Source organism: Liolophura sinensis, chromosome 1 (assembly GCF_032854445.1).
Source record: "Liolophura sinensis isolate JHLJ2023 chromosome 1, CUHK_Ljap_v2, whole genome shotgun sequence".
Taxonomy (NCBI): domain Eukaryota; kingdom Metazoa; phylum Mollusca; class Polyplacophora; order Chitonida; family Chitonidae; genus Liolophura; species Liolophura sinensis.
The window spans coordinates 38,656,250-38,681,466 of NC_088295.1; the positions used below are offsets into that span (position 1 = coordinate 38,656,250).

At 40.4% G+C, this 25,217-nt stretch overlaps 2 protein-coding genes across 3 annotated transcripts; both read right to left on the minus strand.

Moving 5' to 3' along the window:
* Window positions 1–1,001: 1,001 nt before the first annotated feature.
* On the minus strand, window positions 1,002–10,911 carry LOC135482383 (WW domain-containing oxidoreductase-like). Of its 2 annotated transcripts, none has more exons than XM_064762336.1 (8): window positions 10,761–10,911; window positions 9,174–9,259; window positions 7,705–7,912; window positions 6,373–6,407; window positions 5,590–5,784; window positions 4,480–4,621; window positions 2,082–2,208; window positions 1,002–1,568 (listed from the first exon to the last, which is right to left on the minus strand). In XM_064762336.1, the coding sequence occupies exons 1-8, from the start codon at window positions 10,834–10,836 to the stop codon at window positions 1,490–1,492; spliced, it is 948 nt and encodes a 315-aa protein (XP_064618406.1). In that variant the 5' UTR covers window positions 10,837–10,911; the 3' UTR covers window positions 1,002–1,489. The 2 variants fall into 2 exon arrangements, with proteins under 2 accessions (XP_064618406.1, XP_064618405.1); XM_064762335.1 differs by having other exon boundaries at window positions 1,002–1,580.
* A 6,832-nt stretch (window positions 10,912–17,743) lies between these two features.
* On the minus strand, window positions 17,744–23,315 carry LOC135482140 (serine-rich adhesin for platelets-like). The gene is made up of 4 exons (XM_064761995.1): window positions 23,054–23,315; window positions 21,042–21,134; window positions 18,626–18,805; window positions 17,744–18,402 (listed from the first exon to the last, which is right to left on the minus strand). The coding sequence occupies exons 1-4, from the start codon at window positions 23,301–23,303 to the stop codon at window positions 17,744–17,746; spliced, it is 1,182 nt and encodes a 393-aa protein (XP_064618065.1). The 5' UTR covers window positions 23,304–23,315.
* Window positions 23,316–25,217: the final 1,902 nt, after the last annotated feature.

Here is a 25,217-nt window from a genome sequence, read left to right on the forward strand (position 1 = left end):
AAATTGAATACTGTGTTCAAGAAAATAAACAGGATCGACAAACAGGCAGAGCCTTATATAAATGTCTCTCCACCTAGAATACCGTTTCATCAGAAATATAATACAACACTGGTCTATTTATCCCTGATCACAACAGATCAATAGGTGCTGAAGCAAGCTTATCGATCATTTGATATGCAACCTATTTGGCCGTTAAAGCGAGATGGTCGCCCAAAAAATTGAATTTTTGAACAAATTCTGAGTGCGACATCTTAACGAAGTTTGTTTATAAACTAAATCACTCACGTTGAAATCAAAAACATTCAATGAATATGTACCTTGCACGAGTCCGGAAAAGTCCTGCTGTTATTCGAATTCAACACAAAGAGGGCGGGACATTTTGCTTCATTAATATTCAGCCAGAAGAGCCCGAAGTATATGCGCAGCGTTCGGAAAGTTTCTTGTCATACCGACTATGGACAAATCGACAAACTCGGATTAGTTCGAATATTGATACACATAGATACATGCAAAGGACGGCAGTAGTTTTGCGACATCTTCGTGCTTCGTGATGACTTTTTCTTTCTTCAGTGACCGGCCCGGAGAGCACAGTTGGTAGAGCGTCCTTGATAGAGTCACACCTAAGAATTTAAAAGAGGAAGTTATAACTTCCTCGCTTGGCATTCAGCATGAAGGGGATAGTGCAACGACTGGTTGACCCGTATCAGTGTAATGGCTCGGGCGGGGCGGCTTGCTTGCCTTCAGTAAGTCGTCTCAGTGAAGCAGCACTAAATAAAAGAGCGGTGGAAATCCGTCCTGCAACAAGGAGGCACATTACCCGTACATGCACCCTAAGGATTTTTTCGTCGTCACATGACTGAAAAATTGTTGAGTACGACGTTAAACCCCAAGCACTCACTCACTCAATCTTTCTTCAGTGTACTCCACCGCTCAAACGAACCACCAATTACTCCAGACTTATCCCGTCACGAGCGAGTCGTAAGTCCTTTTACGCGTGTAATTAGCACAGTTCACCGAGCTCTTTGCACATGCTTCATTTCCACTGTATTGACAGCGCCTTATTTAAATATCCTGGTGGAATTTTCAGTTTTCATATTTTTTTTTTATTTTTAAACATTCACTTAAAGCTCAATGCTGAGGGTGGGATTAACGAAAAGCTTGTGACTTTCACTTCCTGAGAAAAATACCCAAGACTCATGTCATTCTGTAATAACGCAAAACTGCCTAATATTTCGGAGACCATGTCACTTTAATGTTAGATCTATTTAAGCCACCCTTGTTTATTTGGGCGTCGCGCATGATCGCACAGCTCGTCTTGAACAGTCCATAGTTATGTTCCTGCTCGTACAAATCCGAGTCCTTGGCACAAGCACAGTTGAATATGAATTTAGGGGTTCATATTACAGTTTCCCTCGGACTGTAAACTTTACCTACAAGCAATCATTCCTGCTGTGTTCCTGAACGTCCTATACTGTGTTCTTCACGGTCATCAAGAGAAGTCTGCTGGTAACAAATCCTTGAGACAGTCGACAGTATAGTCCCATAGTTGTTTCTGGTAGGTTTCATTTCTAGGGAGAAAACTGATTTATTTCATTTATTTGACTAGTGTTTTACGCCGTAATCAAGAATATTTTTCTTATACAACGACGGCCCACATTGTTTGGGATGGGACGGGGGGGGGGTTACCAGGAAGAGCCCGAGGGAAGCCCACAATCATCAGCAGGTTACTGGAAGACCTCCCCATGTACGACCGGAGAGGAAGCCAGCATGAGCTGAACTTAAACTCACAGCGACCACATTGGTAGGAGGCTACTGGGTAGAAAGATTAAGGATTAAACAAACTTAAAATGTAAAACGGAGCATTAATCCTCCGCATATAAGATTTTGGTATAGCTGCATGAAGAAATAGCGCCGTTTAATTAACAAAATGTCCATCTATTTATTTCTTTAATTGGTCGTTAAACTCCCAAGCACTCAATCACTTTATTTGATTGGTGTTTTACGCCGTTCTCAAGAAGAAATTTTCATTACTACCTTATAATCTATGGATACAAAAAATATGTCATAAAATCCGCGTATACCTGGCCGTTCTGCTTGGGGTTTTCTGTCGACAGTTCACATAATAACCACCAGATTGGCCCTTCACTTCTGGACTAACCGCCAAGTATATGCCAGTCTTCGCCCCTTGTTCTGGAGTTTTCAGACAACCTGAAATATGACATTATTAATTGATGCTTGTTTCATGTACCTGTGTTACTGGTTCCTTAAAATTTAACGAATAATTTTCGTTGGCACCTTGGACGAAATTTCTCTACAGCCTAAAACCGCGAAAATACCGTTTGAAATTTTAAAGGAATGATTAAGACATTTAAGACCACTTCGGCAGCACTGCAGTTATATATCTGGTGACGAAAACATTTTTAAGACAAAATATTATAATGGTATTGGGTGCCATAACGAGATCATAAAAAAACACATATAGGTGCACATTTTTACAACAAGGAAAAATATGAAAGCGTCAGTTCAAACTTCAAAGCCACATGAGTATTCTTTTTAATCTACAAAATGATACATATTAATGTATAAATAAAATGTACTTTATAATATATGCCAACAGCCTTTAAATAATGAATTAAATTTTGGCATGCTGAGAGTTTACGTTCCAAAGACTGGCTTACTTGACCGTATAAGGCGATGTTGTAAATTGTATGTACAATAGATTGCGTAGAAACTTCAGCGAATATTAACCCAGTCCCGACAGTCAATTTCTTTTAGCCAATCAGCTGTGTTTCAAATCAGTCATACTCGCAACCAAAATTGCTTTTGATCACTGACATCTAACAACACAGGCTCTACACATCGATATATTGTAATTTCATATTCTTGCGAACAAAATCAAGTCAGACCACTTTTTCTAATGTATGTTTAACTCCATAAGCCTTGTTTCGACACCAAAAAGTCATTGCCCGAAATGACGTCATAATTATTCAGAAATCAGCGGCATGCTAGATATTTGGAGGAGTTCCATATCTTTTGATGAAGGGCGACACCAATTGTTTAAATTGCTATCGACCTTGATTTAAACCTTGTTTCTGACACTGCTTTATTTGACATTAACTGCATGTTTTAGTATAATATTACCTTCAGAAATGAATTTTATTTTATCTTTTGTAGTATATGATCTCGCATCAGAATGATTTTAGAGTTGCACTCTAGAAAATTCTATTATAAAAAAAAAACAAGGTAGTCCATTCGCTGAGACAGTAGTGTAGCTGTGTTACTGAGTGGAGTTTGTTCTAACCACATGTTGGCTCAGCTATTACTCTCCATTCCACTTGTTTCTGAATAATTCGTCACCGAGTTCTCGGTGTTGAAACCAGGCTTATGGAGTTTAAGGAGCTTCTACAGTGTGAAGCGTCGAATGTCGTAAAAGGTGGGTCAAATCATAAGGATTGAGATAGTCTGAATTGCTTTCCTAAATTGTTAAAAACATAGCAATGTGTTAAAACCGCTGTGACTAGCTTTGAAGAATAGTACGGAAACAAAAGTCTTCTGTCGTTTCCAACTCTGCTAAGTGTGACGTCATGCAAGAACACTTGGCGTCACCCATTCAGCATATCAACAAATGACGTCGCACTTTATTACTCGATGGCACATCTACTTGACTCATCGTCGCATAAGGAACATTATCACGTTATATAAGGAAAGTTTTACCGAAACTGCCGGAGATTTCTTTTTTGGATACTCCTCACTTATACGAGTTAAATAGTGTTATTCGTCGTAAATCTTTTTGAACCCTGGTGTTAGCTCTGTTCCCTAGAGTATCCTTCATATAATTTTAATATTTCCGCGTAGATTCTCTTAAGACTGAAGTAGCACTTAAGTAACATTATGAATTTAAAAAGGAGTCTAACTGCATCTGGCTTGAAATAATGTACAACATATCAATGTTTAGAGCTTGTGTTGTTACGTGTCACTGACTAAAGGCAATTCTGGTAGCGACTGATTTTACAGACAGCTGAATGTACCGGCTACAAAAAAAATTAGATTAAAGAATGTGTTTGATCCCGTACTGGGCCTGGAGTGGAACACAGACGGGGGGTATGCTCCCAATCAAGGATAAAATTGTGCGCTATATATTACTGAACCATCCGTCATCTCCATAGAACTCCTTTTTCTCCAAAAGACATATGATGAGTGTAATAGTTATAACAAATGAATGAGTTTTATGGAGCTTATTGTGGACATTTCATGCAGCTTTTTGTGAACATATAGGTCCCATCCACAATGCCAAAGATGACGAATACAGTTTAATCAGAAAATTTTATCTTGTCAGAATCCGGGATATTAATAGTACGTTTGGGATATCATATATATTTCAATCCAGATAAGGATGGGACAATTTACAATAAATTCACTTAACAGATAAGTGTGTGCGACAAGTGGTTGTTTCACATATATCTCTCTTTTATTACTTACATTTAAAAAGCCCAAATAGGCAAATGCATGAGTGGTCTTCCATACTGCGGGTTATTTCTGTGGCTACAACGCCCGGATGATAGCACGTCATTGTCACGTGACTACCGGAAAGCCGTGACGCCATAGTTATCGTCTGCATTACCTGTTAAGATAAGAAAATCGACATTAATGGTTAAACTTATGAAACTGTTGGCCCTTTGCCTGTGGAAAATTGTTGAAACTTATGATATAAACGTTATATTTAATTATATACATGCTTCACACGTTCGATTCCATCTGTTTCATGAATCGTGTGCCTTTTCTCCTCCCGATAAATAACTTGTTATATAGCAGATGTTGGAAAGGTTTAACAGTAAATGTGTCGTGTGTCACTTCCTCACACAAACTGTTAACAACAGAGTGCCGTTTTTTCAATTCCCTACACAGAGTGTTTGTAACAAAATGTGTGTTGTGTTTCACTTTCCTCATACAACCTTAACAAAATGTGTGCAGTGTTTCACTTCCTCACACAGATTGTTTGTGACAAAATGTTTGTTGTGTTTCACTACCAAACACAGACTGTTATCATATGTGCGGTCTTTCACTTTCTCATAACAGACGTTACATTCTTACACAAAAGTTTTGTGATGTTTCACTTCTTTACAAAAACTGATTTTTGATAGTTTAAAAAATGAGGTGTTTCACCTCCCCAGACAGGCTCTTCACAAAATGCGTGCGGTGTTTGACTGCCTCACAGACTGTGCACAAAATGTGTGGGATGTTTGACGTCCTCGAATACAAAAAGTGTGCGGTGTTTCATTTCCTCATACACTGTTAAGTGATAATATTAACACTGAAGCAAACCGCCATGTCCCTTTTACGGCTTCGCACTGTACTGATATATTATTGGGAGTTTAAATGGAATACAATTTGTTTTCTTCACTAATAGCACACATAAACCGTAACGTGTCATCAATGGTAAGGGGTTATAGCGGTCACGGGTGGCATGTAAATCTGTTGTCCAACAGCCAGGACACCAAATCCTGATTTAAGACTCTGATATATTGAAATGTTTGGCTTGTGTTGGAAGTTGCTGACGATTGATCTTACGATGAACTAAATACAGCTCACCTGATAGAGCTTAGATTTGCTGTAATACATGCATCGCTTGTACACCCTCTCATCTTTCGCCTGGATTGTGTCTAAGTCGAAGGTGCCATATTGTGAAGCCACGCTTGACGTCAAGATGATACGGCAATCCTCGCCGGACTGCTGCATGATGGGTAGCAGGTGGGCTATAATCAGGAAATGACCCAGGTAGTTCACCTGAAGAGACCAAAATCTTATGAGCGGAGGGCGCAGAATGTGCTATAATAAAACCACCACATTTTACCTAGTGTAACACAAAACGCATGAGGTTTATGAGTTATGAGTTGGAGGGGGGGGGGGTGCGGAATGAGCTGAAGTAGTCCGGCACATTTTACCAGACGTAACACAAAAGGCTTATGGATATTTTCACTTATACATAAGTAGTCGGGTGTAAGAAACCGCCGTTAAAAAAAACCCATTGAATTCACTGCTATCTAAATTACCAACAACCTGTGGAAACTGATGATAGGCATGTTTGATAACCCGTCAGGCCACCTCACGCCTCCTCGTTTGTCAAGAGTTAGTGTCCTCTAGGAAATAACTCATTATACTTCTCGACCAGTGACGTCAAAGATTAAAGAAACACCTGACGAAAGAACGAAACTAATGTGGTCGATGTGGAGTTAAGCGCCATATTTAGTGACGAATATACTTTGTACACTGCTTTTGTAAAGAACTCTGTGTATGACTGTATATATAAATTCGATCGGTTGATTGATTGGCTGTTTGACTGGCCTAAGTTGATCTGTCGTAAAGTATTCTTACCTGAAACTGAGTCTCGTATCCATCCTCCGTATGACCTGTTGACAAAAGTGACAGGTGATAAAACAGATACACATTTCAAAGCTTTGCTCTAGGGACTTATACAACGAACAAAATCTTCAGAAATATTCGTTTCTGTGGATTCACTTCATTTTATGAAATAGTCATGCTGATAGAGACGGTTTGCAATTTGCACATTTCTTCGGCGCTTAGCACTGGGAGGTTAGAGAAAAGAAACATGACTGGTTGGCCCTGTGTCAGTATAATGTGGGTGGGGTGTGATGTCTGGTGTTTTCGGCATGATACTTCATTGGCGGCAGCATTTTGGGGACATGGGCTCACCCTGCCACAAGAAGACACAATATATGTACATACATGTAATGGTGTGCACAAACCTGTAGTCATACGACTGAAAAATTCTTAAGTACGATGTTAAACCTCACACATATGTGACAACTGGATTTCGGAAAAAGTTTCGCATGTCTCATCGGTATATTTATTAATTTATTTGTTTATTTATTTGGTGTTTACGCCGTACTCAAGAAAATTTTACTTACAAGACGACGGCCATAATTATGATAGGAGGAAACCAGGTAGAGCCTTGAGCTCAGAGTGATCGCACTGATGAGAGGCTTCTGGGTCATTGTTCTGCATGATTACCACTCGGCCACGGAGGGCCCCCTTTGCATTCGTATGACAGCAGTAAGGTTTATGGGTGAAAAACTGATGAGGTTGTTGTCCAACCTCATATTCGACAATTTCCCACTTACACGATGGTGGCCAGTTTTATGAGTGGAAGAAACCGGAGTGATCTTAAACGAACGCAACAGACTGCGCAAACGGCAATAGCTTCGTCGTCGGAATTTAAAAAATATTTAATATTAATATATATGATAATATTAATGAGGGGTTTAAATGTGAATTTATATCTTTCCAAGTGTATTACTTCCTGCCAGGAATTATTCTATGGAATGAAGTCGCCATATAAATTCAGTTAAGTATACATACTTCCTATATCAAGTGGTAGGCAACAGACAATTTTTGTACAGGAGCATGTTCAGATGCTAATAATGAGCCGAATTAGCTGCATTATCTTCTGAATTTCGGACTGCTACAACGAATAGTGGGGTTGGGGTAATCTACAAATTCCCAAATGCACGGATTGAACCCGCGTCTGGTGTGCCTGGCGCGCATGTGGTGTAGGAGTCACAAGCCTTGCTGGCTGAGCTGTGTACCGCTCTCAGATGAGTAAAACAACCCAGAGTGCCTGGATGCTTCCATTTACACAGGAATAACGTGAGAGTAGCTTCATACTCAAGTTATATTGATGCTTACCCCATGGCGGTGACCCTATCCCTGCATTACATAGTAATATATGTAACTTTCGTCCCGCCTGCTTAAAAGAAGTGATAAAGTCCATTGCTGATTTAAGGATAGCCAGGTCCAGGTGCATGTATTCCAGCTGTAACTCCCTCTCATCAGAATGGGACAGACCTAGGTGGGACGTCTCCGATAGGAATTCAGCCTTCATTTTGGCAATGGCCTAGATGAAAAATTTGGTATAAAAAACTATTCCAGAAATACCAAGAACGATGAAATGTAAAGTTTGGCTACTGGAGTCTGGGACTGATCGACCCACAACACAAACCAAGGAAGTACTCGGTACAGTGTTGAAAAACCTTTACCCCAACGAATGCAATTGTACATTCATGGAAGTACCATGTTTCTACAATGTATTATCTGTCCTTGTGAGGTACAATGTCAAATAATAATTGTAACAAGTTAAATAACATCTAGATTATGTGTTTGTTCCATCCACAGTGTACAACACATCCGTGTTCATACGGGAGTGGAATTCCTACTGGTACATCTGGTATCACCTGTAGCACATCATGTGATAGTTTAATTACCACTACTGATATTTTGGAGCCACCTACAGCACATCACATGACAGTCTAATCTTACCACACCTGACATCTTTGGACCAGCCGTACCACATCACGTGATAGTGTAAACTTACCACTTCTGACATCTTCGGACCACCCGGACTACATCACGCGACAGTGTAATATTACCACTGCTTAATGCCTTTGGATCACCCGTAGTATATCGTGCGACAACATAATACAGTGTAATGCAATTGGATCACCTGTAGCAAGCCACATGACAGTGTAATATTACCACTGCTAATGCCCTTGGGTCACCTGCAGTACATCACGTGACAGTGTAATGCAAATGGATCATCTGCAGCACATCACGTGACAATGTAAGATTATCACTGCTAATGCCTTTGGATCACCTCTAGCACATCACGGGACAGTGTAATCTTAATTCTCGCGTAGCACACCACGTGATTCACGTGATTATTACTAATTATATTATATCTCCGGGCCACGTCTGTCAAACAAGTAACAGTCCAATCTTAGCACACCTGGCTATTTTAAGTTTGATATATCAGTGGAACCTTACCACTTTTGACATCTTTGGGCTACTGGTATCATATACTAATCATAGTCACTAATCGTTACGTTCCTGCTGAAACTTCCGGAAAATGAGATCCTATATGCGATGAATATTATATTGGAGACATTTAAATATAAAATGAGCAGCCTGCGGATGGTCGTGGGTTTCCCCCTGGCTCTGCCCGGTTTCCACCCACCATAATGCTGGCCACTGTCGCATAAGTAAAATATTCTTCAGTACGGCGTAAAACACCAATCAAATAAAAAAAAATAAATATAAAATGTCATTTGGTCTCTTTATGATCACAAAGATTACACATAAACAGAATCTGGATTCCATACCTCGGTCGCTCTTTGCTCTGACCGACAGGCTATGATCACATGAGCTCCCATTATAGCCAACCCCTTTGCCAATTCATAGCCGATCCCTGTGAAAACAGAAAAATAATCATTGTAGAGAATACATGCATTGTACATATTTTATACAATTAGTTTCAGGCATACATATTCAAGATTATTCAATACAAGATAGTGATGGGATATGGACAATTATCTAACAACCTTTTTGTAAAAAATAAATCTTCCATTCAAATATTTACAATCTAGAGAGCATTTAACACAACTTTATAAAAACGCCAGACAAAGCCTTCGAGGCTAGATTCTAACTATAGGTTATTATAGCCTACACTCTTTGCTTTGCTTTGTCTCCGTTACAAAACTGGTTAGATATACGGAAACATAAATAACGCATTAAGCGTTCAACTTAGAGAACACTGCTATGCTCTAGGTGTACCGCACCGAAGCATAATTTCATGACATTTTCAAAAATATCCTCTGTTTCTGTAAACGTTCTGTAACCAGTTATTCTACATCAGTATCGCAGTATCTTAATAAGGTTTATTAGTAAGATTTAAAATCAATTCCAGGGGCGTAGGCTCCTCAACGAGGCAAAAAATGTTCCGCTCAAGTCGACGAAAAAAATATTTTAGCCAGTATTTCTTACCTAGCTGTTAACATTCATTCCACAGATATTTGCTGTAGCCTATATAGACCAATATTTCAATTTCGTACCAATTTACTAAATAGTATATAGGCCTATTTAGATCTGTTATGTGAACCATTCCATATCGATCCCGGCGTGTTTTACAGAATTACCTCTCTTGAATCTTACCGCGCAGGCAGCACTAGCCATTTCCGTCTGGTGGACAAGACAAATGCCGCAGTTTTACTTGTATTGTTTGTAACTCTGGAACCCATGACAATAAATACTATATTTTCAGGGACAGCCTGTTTTCAATCTCACCTGAGCTGAAATTGAGTTGTTTTTAGTTTGTTTTTTTAATGTGAAAATGAATGTGTACACATTGGCTAAATCTGCATTCGAAACACTCCGATATCACTGGGAGCTTCCGGGCCTGGGCGGCCCCTGGACCTACGCCTAAGAGACTGTGATAGTCGTTCCGCTCTTGTCAAATCCGCAAGACCCCTCCTCCACCCCCAACCCCGGTGAAGATCACACTTACATAGGCAACAGATGATCACACTTACATGTATACTAACAAGAAAGACAGCTCTGCATCCACTCTCTGCACACATATATATAGGCCTATATACTGAAAGGATTAATTATTCTGTAAACATGTACAGGTCAGTAAGTAGGTCTTCACTGTTAACTGGGCCACCATCATATCACCATTGATAAGCCCTTATGCAGTTAATACCGTACACGGTTATATGTGTAACATGAACATAACCTATGCATAGGCCTATATTAAATATATATAACATACATGCCTGACTATACTGTACCTCCAGTGCACAGTCAGTAACATAAAACTTACACTATAGGCATTTACTGATTGTAGATGTTACAGGTAGGGTCGACTATAATGCGTGTTACTTAGTTCTTAAACCTGTATATCAAATTACCTGTGTTTCCACCTGTTACAACAACGACGGTGTCACTGGGTAATCTGACGTTAGGTAAAGAGGCACCGCTGCCCATGACTGTCAGAAGCACAGAGAACACCAACGCGTTTTCTCTTTCAGAAGTGAACACCGTTACAACACAGCACTCCAATGTTTACTGGCCGCATTCCAACACGCCCCAGTACAGCCAAATAGACTTTGTACGATTACACACAGTTCAGCACTAGTAAGAAATAACTGCTCTGTAGTATACGCCTTTACGCTGAAAAGAATCAACGAACCGTTATTGCATATGCAGTTTGTAACGTGTATATATGCCGGAAACTTCTGCAAAGCTGTTTTATGTCCCCAGCAGCTAATTAGTCTTTGCTAGTAGGGGCCCATTCTAACAAACTAGGATCTTGGAACAAAGGACATTTGTTGTGCGGTAATTGGTCATGGTCTGTATAAAGTACATAACATTCTTTCCTGAGCACACAACTCTCTGGTCCTTGTTTACATAATCCCTTATGAGAGAAAAACTAAATCGACGATAGTGATTTAGAGTCAAATGTACAAAAGTTGCTATCACTTATAAAAAGCCTTGGCCCTGGTGACACGTTCCAGTGTGTGTAACGATTTTCATCACGGTTTAAAATCAACCCGATTATCGATGAATTAACTCTCTGTACATGTATGCCTAATATTACAGGCCTAATGTTAAGAAAGGGTGACTTTACTTCCAACATATGTAGCAAACAAACAGAGAATTTTTATCACATAGAGTAGAATATATCTTTCACCTCATGTCACTCTTATAAACGTATAGGTAAGGATTTTACTCAACCACGCTTGTGCATCAGGAGACTCCCGTGAGCCTTGTCTTTGTCTTTCTTAACGAGATGGTATATTCCTTTTATCTGATTGTACATCAGAATAATGCTGTGTTTACCTGCATCTAAGAACATGAAACAACGAGAATTTGATCCACATAAGAACATCTACCGGTGTCCGGTAGAAAAAAAGAGTCTCCGAGGAATGCTCTTTAATTTGTTTTCATTTCAATACTGTTTAAATGTGATGACAGCATAGCATTTTGAGTAATTGATCTATAACGCCTGATAAATTGCGATCAGCATCACTGCTTTATTACCTAATTATGCTTAGGTCATGGTGATACGGGGTGTATAACTTCCTTGTATTTAAGCATGTGCAGAAAGAGTTAGGATAAAACCGTAAATGAGATAAAATAAAAAGAGGCCGATTTCACCGGTTACTTGTGATCATTTGTCAACTATATCACACTTTCGTCATTGCTGGGGGCCTCCGTCGCTGAGATGGTTAGCGTGCCAGCGCGGTGAAATGAATTAAAAGTCTTCCACCAGTGCGTTCGCTGTGCCCATGCTGGCTTTGTCTCCAGCCGTTCGTCTGCATGTGTGTGTGTGTGTGTGTGGAAGAGCGGGAGGGGGGGGGGGGGGTGGAGGGCTTCCAGCAACCTGCAGATGGTCGTGGTTTACTCCCGGGCTCTGCCCTGTTTCCTCCCATCATGATGCTGGCCGACGTCGTAGAAGTGAAATACTCTTGAGTACAGCCGAAAACACCAATCAGATAAATATATTGATCTGGTTTTACTCTCTACGCTGTCTTTCCTACATAAACCGTGACACCACTCGTATCTTTGCTTTGTTGTCAAGGAAATATCTACTGAATGTTACGACAGCACAGCATTTTGAGTGACAAATCAGCGGCGAAAAACACCAATCAAATAAATAAAATAAATAAGTTTAGAGCACACTTTCACACAACCCCTCTCACAACTACGTCCAGATAAAAGAGCGGTGGAAATCCGTCCTGCAACAAGGAGGCACATTATACGCACTTGTGAACAAGCAATCCTATACATGCATCAGCTGTTTCTCAAACTTTTGCTGCTGAATAGAGACAAAAAACACATGGCTGCGCAGATACGTCCTATAATGTATTAGAGATGGGAGAAAAGTGTAAAGTGCGGTCGACACAAGCTATTATCTATTCTAGCGTTATTCCATGTAATGCTACATATTAATAAATATTTAATATGGAGTAGAACTTTGTAGCAGTTTTAGAGTAGAGCTGAGTAGAACAGAGACGACAGTGTGATAACTGGCAAATGGTCACACATAACCGATGAAATACGGCGTCTTGTCAAGTTACCTCAGTTAGAGTTCAGTTCTAACTGGCCATGTAAATGCTTAGACAGTAGCAGATTACCATGCATCTTCCCTAAACATTTCAGAACTTCACCCTGTTTGGATAAGAGCAATACCGTGCATACCACTCCAGTCCATATTGGTTCATTAGGTTCAGTGACGCGGAAATAACGATTATTAATATAATAACCACGCAAAAAGTGTTTCTGTTAATTACATTTGTGAAATTTGGGCGATTGTCCATGTATAGTGCAGAATACTGGTTTCAAAAGTGTAATACATGTAGTTTGTATTTTAATGTCGTTTGACATAAATAAGTAATAGTTTGTATTTTAACTTCGTTTGATGTTAAGTGAAGTAGTAATAGTTCGTATTTTAAAGTCGATAGAGGCAAAGTAAATCATAAAGGACAAGTATACAGGAGCCACATACCGGCCTTGAAGTGGGATATGACAACTAACGTCACTTGATGCGAAGTATATCAGTAATAGTTTGTATTTTAAAACGTCACTAGAGGTTTAGTGAACCAGTGGTAGTTGGTGTTTTTACGTCGATAGAGGTGAAGTAAATCACAAAAGACACTTGTGCAGGAGCGGCCTAAAGAGTGATATGACTGTCATGAGATTAAATGTTCCCCTGCGACTGTGAACATATTACTTTGGAATGAAAACAAAGCACGCTTGTTAGAAAAATATTAAGAAAATTCTCCGACCATATTGTAGCATTGAAGATGGCTTATATTTTCGAACAACATTTTGCACATACTGTTAAGTTTGTGTGTATGTGCTTCAGGTTTCAGGTATTTTCAAGAAGCACATTTCCTGATCCATGTTTAACCTGAAAGATTGTACAAATTACGAGTTTTTCCAAGGTAATCATATCAGACACATCCATGGATACCTTATCACATGGAACAAGAGACCATTTCAAACAGCTATCTGTTGAACTGTTTGAAAATGACCTCCAATAAATGTCCAAAAAATTGATATTGTTTCTTTTTGCCTAACTTTACATAAACCATGTTGATTGGGGGCGTGCGGTTTGCTAGATTAGGCATTTGTCCGAACATTATAAACCCTATCTGTTATGAATTGACCAGATGCCGTATATCACCGGAGTCACGGCATAGCAGACACACGCGTATACTCTATACGAATTTATTTATTTCATTTGTGTTTTACGCGGTACTCAAGAATGTCTCATTTAAGCGACGGTGACCAGCATGATGGTGGGAGGAAACGAGCAGAGCCCTGGGAATCCCACAACCATCTGTAGAACAGACCGTCCCACATACGGCCGGAGAGGAAACCAGCATAAGCTGGACTTGAACTCACAGCGACCACATTGATGAGAGGCTCCAGGGTCATTACGCAGCGCTAGCGCGGTAACCAACTGAGCCTCGGAGGCCCCCTTTAAAGAATCATCTATACATAAACAAATATTTAAGACGTGAAGTCGACAATATACATACATGTAAAATTTTATTATACTTTACCAGCCGCGTCAATGTTTACTTAACGATTTTCACTGGGTAGCTATGTAACAATTAAATCTGGTCGTTACATCTTTTATATTGACATCAGCTTTTTAGAGGAATCTGTCGTTTCCTTTATACTAATGTCTTTCATAGAGGGCATGATGTTCTTCACAACAAATACATGCTTGTGAAGCATGAAGGTACTGGAGATTTTGTTTTCATTGCTTTTGAGAGGATGAGACTTCATGGGACAGACAGTGCCTCTGAAAGATATTGAAGAGCGGCCTGGCGGTTAGCGTGATAGCGCAGCACAATGACCAGAGCCTCTCAAGAACGCGATCGTTTTGAGTTCATTTCTAGCAGATGCTTGCTTCCTGTCCATTATACATGCGAAGGTCTTTCAGCAACCTGACTACGTTTGTGGGTTTCCCCGAGAGCTCCACGGTTTTCTCTCACCATAATGTTAGGCTACATGGTATAAGTGGAATATTTTTGAGTATCAACAATCAAATAAATAAATCAACGGGCTCTGAGCCTCGAGCGACACTGCTACATTTCTGCAACATCTAACAACAGGTTTACCCCTTCTATCGAAGCATTCTCCAGGAGTTCTATGTTTTCAGGCATGGCCATCATGTATTAAAACAAGATGTTACCCAATCTGTATTCATATTCATATTTCATGAAGACAAGGTTCACGTCGTGATCGTGTCTTGGGTGTCTTGGCTATGTTGGGGTACATCGTTATTATAGCGTCATTCAACTTGCAAATATATCGTAGTACTTCTCGATAAATCGTAGTATAACGTCATTGACACCTTGTGCTGACATCAATAATATAGCGCCATGCATCTTGCTATGCATCGTTCTAATTTTCGATAAATCGTAGTACAACGTACTTGACACGTTGTACTGTTTTCTGGTGGCACATCATTCTAACATCTGCATGGCCTGTCGTGGTGTGATCTCCATACATCATGACACATCTTTGCTCTAATCGTAACTTGTGTATTTCATATGTCTTCTTCCGTACCACGGCCAGTGTCTCTGAGAACACGATATACCACGATCTTCAAGCCGTGTTGGAACAGTTTCCTTGTGGTGCTAAAGACTTTAATAAAATAGGATTGAGAATTTGAGTATTTTTGTACTTTATTTGATAACGCTTAACGCCATACTCAAGAACTTTTCACTTACACGATGACGGTTATTTTTTGGATGGAGCAAACCTGAGAGTCTGGAGTAAACCACCGACCTTTGGCAAGCTACTGAGAAAGTTTCTAACATGTGCACACCATATGAATGGGTGACAAGTCGCCTTCAACGCACCTTATACTGCGCTTTTTGTCGCTAAGGGTGAATTTATGGACTTCGACTTTCCTTGATCATTATTTTTTCCATGATCATCATTATTAAATGATGTTTCCTTGGGAGAATTTAGTAGCTATGTTTACCATGAGATAATAAAGAGTGTAACTTAAATCCTGAAAGAGATTCTAATGACGATGAATTATAACAAAGACAGTTTTCCGATAATGTAGACCGTGGGCAGGGTAATTCCGTGCAGAGATCATAAACTATTAAAATAGAAACAATTAAAGAATAAACACGCATTCACAGAAGCCTTCAACCTTGAGGGAGGGAAGTGCAATCAAAGGGAATAAACACAGCAGTAGATAAATAGACACAATAGACATAATAGATAAAGACTGTGTATACCAATTAGGTTAATTGTCAATTAGCTGAACAAAAATGCCATATACAAAGTAACCATCAACATATTGTCAATATAGACAACACAGAGAATACAACAGAGTATACCATCATTCCAAAGGGTGTGGTTCTTGACGTTGCGTGAATAATATACATAAATGAGTGTAGTGTTTACGGCCAACAATAAGTCATTTAGCCTCTTTTATTCCCAGGAGAGTTTGACCAACGGCATTGGTAATTGTACTTGACTCTATTTGATCACACTCGATCCACATCACCGTTGATAACAGGTTAACAAGTGCACGCATTCCCCCGCTTCCACCTCTCACGACAAACCCGAAAAGAACTATACAGTGTTAGTGTGAGTCAAATTCTTGAGATTAGCGCAGATAAATAAAATTATAGATAAATAAAATTAAAACTGTGAAAGTTTATGTCTAAGAACGGTGATCTGCATGAAGCCTCACATTTATTCACGATTATTTTAAAACAATACGCATGATAAAACTGTGGTGATTTTCATGCAGTATTGAAAACTGTTCATCTCAGAGCAACATTCTGACATGACTGGATGAGTACCAGTACACTATGAGGTCTTCCACAAGTAGAGATTAAGGTGACACCATTAAAAAAGGTTTGTTTCAAATTTATTCTTAATCAGATTAATCAGATAAGATTAATATAAAAGACAGCAGCATATAATGTAAAATCAGAGCGGAGACTATAGTGTGACACTTAACAGGTGAAATATGGGCTCTTGTCAATTTACCTCATTTATGTTTTTTTAATTGTTTATGTAAATGCTTAAATAGAAGGGTCTTACAAGACCCAGTTGCTTACAACACTTTCATTTAACTCAAATCTTTAGGGATATTTCCGTTGTACGGGTTCCATTTCCACTCACTTTACTTTTGCTTTATACCTTCTACTGTAAAACACTGCTTGAGTACTTCCAAATTTTCATTTTGCAAATATTGCTATTCGTAAGTGTAGTCTTCTCCCAAGGGGCGTGTGGCCTTTCACCTCGAAATATATCCTGCGGGTTTCGGCATCTTGTGATTAATGTTGTTGTGTACATGTACCACATATGCCTCATAGGCATAATAGTTGGAGCGTCCGCCTCGAAATAGGGAGACTCCCACAGCAAACCTATTTTAACACTTTAAAAGTGTTGGCGCTCAGCACTGACGTTAGAGCAAGGAAATATGACTGGTTGGCCCGGTGCCAGTATAATGTGGCTGGGTGGGCGGCATGTCTGGTGTTTTCAACATGATACTTCAGTGGCGGCAGCACTTTGGCGGCATGGACTAGCCCTGCCACAAAAGTCGTTCACATATTGTGACTTTTTGTCACCTAATCACACCTCGCCGCCATATGATCGAAAAATTCAACGTTAACCCTCAAGTATATATACTTACATGTACCACATATTATGTTTCCATGTGTGATTTTTATTTTGTGCACCGTTTTGAGCGTTGTTTTGTAAATTGATCTAGCGATGTTTAATGTGGAACGTCCGTTATACTTGACGATTGACATAGCAATATATGTTATGATGCCTAGATTACGAATTGCCAGCAGAGAGTGGTATATACATTCTTTCCGTTCGTCCAGTATGCTTATAGCTATTTGGAATGCAGCAGTTCCTTTAGGTTGTTCTTGAACATTTTTAAGTCGCTAACTAGCCTGCCGAGGTCCAGAAGCACAATACCTCCGAAGACTATGGTCAGGAAGACCAGTCCCGTACACCCCACGGCTGTGGCCGATATGCGGGAATCCGATGCACTTGTCAGTGTCCGCACATGGGCAGATGTAGTCCTGGTGTTAAGGGACAGCCTGGCTAGAATGGATTCTGTAAACGCCCCCTTCTCCTCAGGAGTCATGTCTGGCTTTAAACAATGGCAACAGGTGCTGGGCGAATCACTTAACGGAGCGTTTACTGAAGATGGGAGCGTTGAGTTGGGCCACATCTCTATAGAGTTTTGTGCAGAGGTGGAACCTGTCATCGAGTTTCCAGATGATTCGGTGGTGGCGCCTGTCGCCGAATTCGCAGACCGTCCTGTGGTGGCGCCTGTCGCCGAATTCGTAGACAGCCCTGTTGTGGCGCCTGTCGCCGAATTCGCAGACCGTCCTGTGGTGGCGCCTGTCGCCGAATTCGTAGACAGTCCTGTTGTGGCGCCTGTCGCCGAAGCTGGATTGGATTGTGTTGATCTAAAAACAGCACTAGTAATAGCTTGTCGTAAGGCATCTGTTGTCGTGGTTCCAATAGGCAATCTTGATGTCCCTAAAGCAAAAGATAAGTTTATGTTCCAAATGATATAATTTAAGACTAGCTCCCATCATTCGTATGTCATTCGTTAATAATAAGTCAGAACCAGGTGACCTATGGTGATAACGTGAATATACATTAAAAATATGAAATCATTAAGATGAATGTTTCAATATTTAAGGTCACGGACAATCTGTACCACTTTACACTTAAAACGCGATGATGTCAATAACGTTACCCGAGATTGCTGTCGATTCCAGAGTTGATGACGACGTTGATGAGGATGTCGATGTTGAGGTTGAGATTGATGTTGGCGACATTGTTGCCGTTGTTGATGCGGGTACAGTGCTTAGTGCGGAGGTTGTGGTCGGAGGTTCGGTTCGGGCCCTGGTGACAACGGTTGTTTCTGCCCGTTCACCTGAAACAGTTGACATAGCAGATTAAAAGAGTTAATTATGCCACAAATATTAAGGAGCTCAATAGTCACCAGATGTGTGCCAGATGTTCTTCTCATTGAACAGCCATAATTCGTGATGAACAAAGGCCATCACAGCGATCAAAGTTGTCATTTGGGATGACCTATGACGGTCGCTATGGACATGGTGATCAATAAGGGAGGTTCGAGGTCAATCTCTTTTACTCCTGGGGGTGAAAAAGTTCAGATTTACCATGTCACCTGTCAAAATGTTAGACAACTATTTTTGATTACATTATATCGTGAGCATCTGAAAAGCACGATAGAGTATCTGAGCGTTAGAGTACAGAAGGAATGTCATTTGTACCCCGGGAACCAGGTGTACGTATATGTATGCTCGAGGTTTTATATCGTACTTAGCAATTTTCTGTCCTATGACAGGTCAAACATCACTAGATCAATTTACAAAACAACGTTCAAAATGAAGCCCAAAACAAAAATCATACGTGTAAACACAATATACTTAACGTTTAACATCACATTCAATTTGGTGTGTGTACATATATTATGTCTTCTTGTGGCATGGCGAGCCCATACCACCAAAGTGCTAACGCCACTGAAGTATCATGCTAAAGACACGACACCCCAACCAGTCATATTATATTGACACCGACAAAGTATGACCCGAACTGGGTCTGATCCCAGGCCTCCCGACTGAAGGACACTCTAATCATTAGGCCAGCCAAGGCACATGATAGAGTACGACATTTTTTTATCTTAAGCAACGAAGAAAATCCATTTTTTAATTTTAGCTATTTTTAAAAGTAAAGACAAAGCGAAGAAAATGTTTGTATCTGTTCTTCTGTACTACCCTGAGATAAGTTGTGTACCGGTACTTTGCATGATTTTTGCACGAGACTCATCTTTCTTCCAACTACGGTCAAAAGTGCTTTACACCTATATATTGATCTGTAGAGATACAAATCTCCATTGCAAATGACATTGGAAAACCTGTTGTTCAACGCCTTCCAATTTCCGCTTAAAGTCATTTTACCGCCGCGTCCCCTTGGTCCAAAGAAAAGAGCTTACAATACCTATAAATGCCTTCATTGTGTTACACCACAACTGAAAGCTCATTTCACGATGCTTACGAACACCCGAAGTAGAAGTTAAATGAATAATAACTAATACATTAAGTCAGACTTGTGACCCATATGTTTTGAAAATAATGTTTGATGTAGGTGATTTGGGGGATGTGTGTCAACTGGTGTTTGTCCTGGAAGGTTATGTTCTAGACGGCAAACTTCGCTCTATACTTGGTCGATGTTCATGAATATACAATGCTTGGAAGGCGGCTGTTCGCTGTGGTCTCTCAGCCTCAAACTGTCATGCATCAAAGGAAGAAGAGTTTGAACAGGGTGATTTAAAATACAACAAATACGCTCCTACATGCCTTTGTACCTATTTTTTTGGATTGATTGATTGACTGGCGTTTTAACGCCGAGCTCAAGATTTTGTTTTTGCCAGTTTAAACACAAAACAAAATATTAGAACATTCTTGTTACGCTGCTAACAAGAACTAAACTGGTCCATGAATGAAAACTGCTGAAAAATACACTGGCGCACATGCGGCATTTACATTTTTTAACCTATGTGACTTTTTCTTTGGTTTCCATTTGGGTGAAAACAGTTTTCACCTGGATGGAAACAGTTCTCACCTTGGTGGAAACTTTTGTGATATAAGAAGCCTTTTCTCGCGCCTACGAACAAAACATTTAAGATGGAGGAGAACGGCATTTTAACCCCATTTATACATAATAATTAGGAAGCATTATCTAAACGGCCGAAACACATGAGTTTGAAAATATGTTGTAACAAGACTGACTCGATCAACGCTTTTCTTCCACGAGTGTTTGACTCTTTTGAACCAGAACAAGGCCCTTGGTATGTCGTGAGTATCCACCTGAGCGAAAACATTTCTCACCTGGGTGAAAACGTTTCCATCCCGGTGAGAAGCTTTCCAACCCGGTCAGAAATGTTTTCCACCAGATGACAACCTTTTCACGCAGGTGCGAACCTTTCCACCTAGGCGAGAACCTTCTCACTATACGTGAGAGCCTTTTCAACTAAATGGAAAGCAAAGCAGAAATTACAAAACTTGTGGGTAAAATTTTGATGTTAAATTTAGCTGAACACGGTAAACCCAAATATAAGAGGCATTTAGTAGAATATTGATTACCTGCAGTTGAAAATGTCACATTCTCGCAGGCTGTCAGGGCAGGTAATCTCCCACTGTTAGCCCCGTGATTGATATTGTAGTTTCCGTTTATACCTGTAATCAAACGTTACCAGAAACCCGTTTTTAAGTTTCTAAAGCTGTAAAGGCATCTACTGTACTACCAGCTTAGAGTACAGAGAATTTCCATTACTTTGGTTCTATTAACGAATAATGTGAAAAAAACAATAATCCAATGATTTTAGATCGATTTATAGATTTATTGATTGATTTTGGGTTTAAGGTGGTTCGGCGATGACTGTCCTAGCGATTGAAAGGCAAGTATCCGGACCACTCACCGCTTTTGATTCAATGATCCATCTGTTCAGTTGTTTTGCAGGGTGCATCCGCATCTATGGCAATTCAGGAATTTACTTATTTCATTAGTAATTTGCGATATACTTTAGCCTCACCGCACGTAGATGAGTGTGCATAAATTTACCACCTATACGTCACAAAGCCGTTAAGTAACTCACAAAATCACCACATGTCACTTAATGTCTCACCCGACAAAGCCGTCAGGAAACCGACAAACCACCTATACCTCGGCTAAGGCCTCAGTCGGCAAAGCCGTCAAGTAACTGGCAAACCACCTACACGTTACCTAATGTCTCACTAGGCAAAGCCGTCAGGAAATTGACAAACCACCTATAAGTCAGCTAAGGTCTCAGTCGACAAGGTCTTCAAGTAACTGACAAACCACCTATACGTCACCTAAGGTCATAGTTGACTAAGCCGTCAAGTAAGTGACAAACCACCTACACGTCACCTAATGTCTCGTTCGACAAAGCCGTCAAATAACTGACAAACCACTTACACATCACCTAAGGTTTCATTCGACAAAGCCGTCAGGAAACTGACAAACCTATACGTCACCTAAAGTCACAGTCGACAAAACCGTCAAGTAACTGACAAACCACCTATACGCCATCCAAGGTCTCAACCGACAAAGCCTTCATGTAACTGACAGATCACCCATGCTTCAGCTAAGGTCTCACCCGACAAAGCCTTCATGTAACTGACAAACCACCTTTACGTCACCTAAGGTCATAGTTGACTAAGCCGTCAAGTAAGTGACAATCCACCTAAACGTCACACAATGTCTCATTGGGAAAAGCCGTCAAATAACCAACAAACCACCTACACGTCACCTAAGGTCATAGTTGACTAAGCCGTTGAGTAACTGACAAACCACCTACACGTCACATAATGTCTCATTCGACAAAGCCGTTAAATAACCAACAAACCACCTACACGTCACCTAAGGTCTCACTCGACAAAGCCGTCAGCAAACTGACAAACCACCTTTACGTCACCTAAAGTCACAGTCGACAAAGACATCAGGTAACTGACAAACCACCTATGGTCTCTTTCGATAAAACCATCAATAACTGACAAAACACCTATAATTCACCTAAGGTCAGTCGACAAAGCCGTGAGGAAAACTGACAAACCGCCACCTAAGGTTTTATTTATTTATTTATTTGATTGGTGTTTTACGCCGTACTCAAGAATATTTCACTTATACGACGGCGGCCAGCATTATGGTGGAAGGAAACCGGACAGAGCCCTGGGGGAACCCACGACCATCCGCAGTTTGCTGACAGATCTTCCCACGGACGGCCGGAGAGGAAGCCAGCATGAGCCGGACTTGAAATCACAGCGACCGCATTGCTGAGAGACTCCTGGGTCATTACGCTGCGCTAGCGCGCTAACCGACTGAGCCCCGGAGGCCCCGCCACCTAAGGTCACAAACGACATAGCCGTCAAGTAACTGACAAACCACCTACACGTCACCTAAAGCCTCACAAGACAAGGCCGTCAGATAACAGGCATTTTCAAAGACACTAATAATAACCATGCAGTATTGTATTCCATTTAAAATATTCTAAATCCAATCGCCATGTGAACAGGACAGATTAACACGTGGAGAGTTGGTTAATGTTCATTTCTGCAAAACTGCAAATTCACCGTACCTGTGTAACATTCACGGGTGTAACCAGTGCTTGTTCCAGTTTCTGGTGGTGCCCCGTAGGGTTTAGAAGCGTACAGATAGCACGTCGTCGTTGTGGCGCTGTACACGATGTACTCGCATTTGGTGACGTCATTACATTTGGTCTGACATTCACTTAACGTTGATGTACTGGAGTCAAGGGCTGACGGGGGATCGCCATTGTCTGCGTTAGACACATCTACGGAGAAGGTGCAAGGACCTGTGTTTACCATAGAGGAGAAAGAATTAATTATACCTTTTATGACAATGCTACTGTGCATGCACACAGTATGTGCTAATATGGACAAAACTTGCCTATCAGTACATGTAAAAAGGGATATTCACTTGTATACTGTAATTTTTACAGTAAAATGGTTCTCTTTTTTTTTACAGATCCCCACGGATGAAGGGCCACAGACTGAAAGCTAGCAAAATTGGTGGCGTAAATCAGCTCTTCAGTCATGGATGCTTGGTCTATCATTCAATAAAAACGTCTGTTTTCAATAAAGCTATGTCTAGCACCTCTGGTGAATGTTTAATAACTCACCATAGCTTCTACATACTGCTAATATTTATGCCCCACGCGAGGTATACCCTCTCCAACTGATACAAGTCATATTGTTACAAAGCCCAGTTTTAGATGGGACTAGATCTACCCAGTATGTGCTGCTTACACCCTATAGCTCTTCATCCATCATCACATATATAATAGAAGAGTTATACACTACTGTATCTGCACGTTGTATCACCTCTATGGCCCCGGGGCTTCTTGATTTTAACATGCGTCGCCATGGTAATTACAATCAACTAATCCAATGTTCGCTTTGTGCAAGCGAACCCTCTTGATGTTAGAATATATATATATTTTGTCCCGTAATCACATTTACTTAATAACTTAATAATTTAAAACATATATACACTGGACCATGTAAAGGCTAAATGTACACAGACGAAAGTAACATTCCACGAAACCAAGTTGTTTCCCTTTGTTGAGAAAACCTAGTGTAAAATCTTCGAAGCAGAGAAAGGTTAACACTAGAAATAAAATCTCGTTCTCAAAACAAGTAGTCAACGACAACTTAAGTTTCGTCTTTTACCTGGGTCAAAATACATACTCATTTTAGGGCATGCTCTGTCCTCTACACTTGCCTAAAGCATCACTGCCCTCTACACTCGCCTATAGCATCACTGCCGCCACAAGAGAAGTTTGGTCTTTTGATATCGGGCTTGTTTAGAGACGCTTGTCCCCCGATTGACATACTGGGTCAAGCACACTTTCCCGCCTTTGCTTCCGAGGTAGCTTATTTTCTTATTGGCTGTTGACAACACACTCTCAGTTCATATCATGATAGCCTCATTATCGCAAACATGTCAGCTATTAATGGATTAAGGCTATCCAGGAATCATGTGCATTCTTCAGTTAAAGAGAACACATGCATGAATTATCAACAGATAGAAAAGATGAGATTGACATTTTGTTTTTTCTGACATTGCTTCCCGTCTCATCACCCTCACCCCTGACATTGGCGTTGTTCAAGATTTCTATCCAACATTTTCTGGTGGGGGCAGTGATATAAAGCGAGCGTAGAAAGTGGCGCATGCAATGTAAGGGTTATAGTCTAACCAACCGGTGTTTTTCTCACAGACGAATGGCGCGTATTCTTCACAAGATACGGAGTACCACCTAGTGTCATGCTTCTTAACTTGTCCACAATGATTGGTGAGGTTAGGCCCGCTTGCGAACCACTGATGAAAATCCAGGGTGTTAGGGGTGGAGCAGTCCATCCAAACATACCCGGGCCCCTTGTTGTAAAGCCCTATCCAGTATCGGTCAACCCTGTAAAAGGAAAACGGGCAGCAATAAACGGGCAGCAATAAACGGGCAGCAATAAAGGAAAAAGGAGATGCTACATATTGTATATCAAGAGGTCTACAGCATAGAGAGTAAAACCAAAACAGGGACGACGGTGCAGCAGTTCACACATAACCTCTGAAATAAGGACTTTTGTCAGGATTTTATTCCGTTGATTAAATGCTTAAACAGGAGCAAATTACACCCCTCCTAGAACTATGGCTTAAGCAGAATTAGGTAAGAGAAAATAAAAAATACAGTGATGTTAATTGTAATTAATTTGACGTCACAGGTC

Coding starts and splice junctions, on each gene's coding strand:
- LOC135482383 (XM_064762335.1), bottom strand. CDS start 10,836: ATGGGCAGCGGTGCCTCTTTACCTAACGTCAGATTACCCAGTGACACC. Junction 7,913..9,173: donor CAGAGCAAAGAGCGACCGAG/GTATGGAATCCA, acceptor TTTTTCATCTAG/GCCATTGCCAAAATGAAGGC. Junction 5,785..6,372: donor GATACGAGACTCAGTTTCAG/GTAAGAATACTT, acceptor TGGTCTCTTCAG/GTGAACTACCTGGGTCATTT.
- LOC135482140 (XM_064761995.1), bottom strand. CDS start 23,303: ATGGTAAACACAGGTCCTTGCACCTTCTCCGTAGATGTGTCTAACGCA. Junction 21,135..23,053: donor CACCCGTGAATGTTACACAG/GTACGGTGAATT, acceptor GTTTGATTACAG/GTATAAACGGAAACTACAAT. Junction 18,806..21,041: donor TGTGACATTTTCAACTGCAG/GTAATCAATATT, acceptor CAACTGTTTCAG/GTGAACGGGCAGAAACAACC.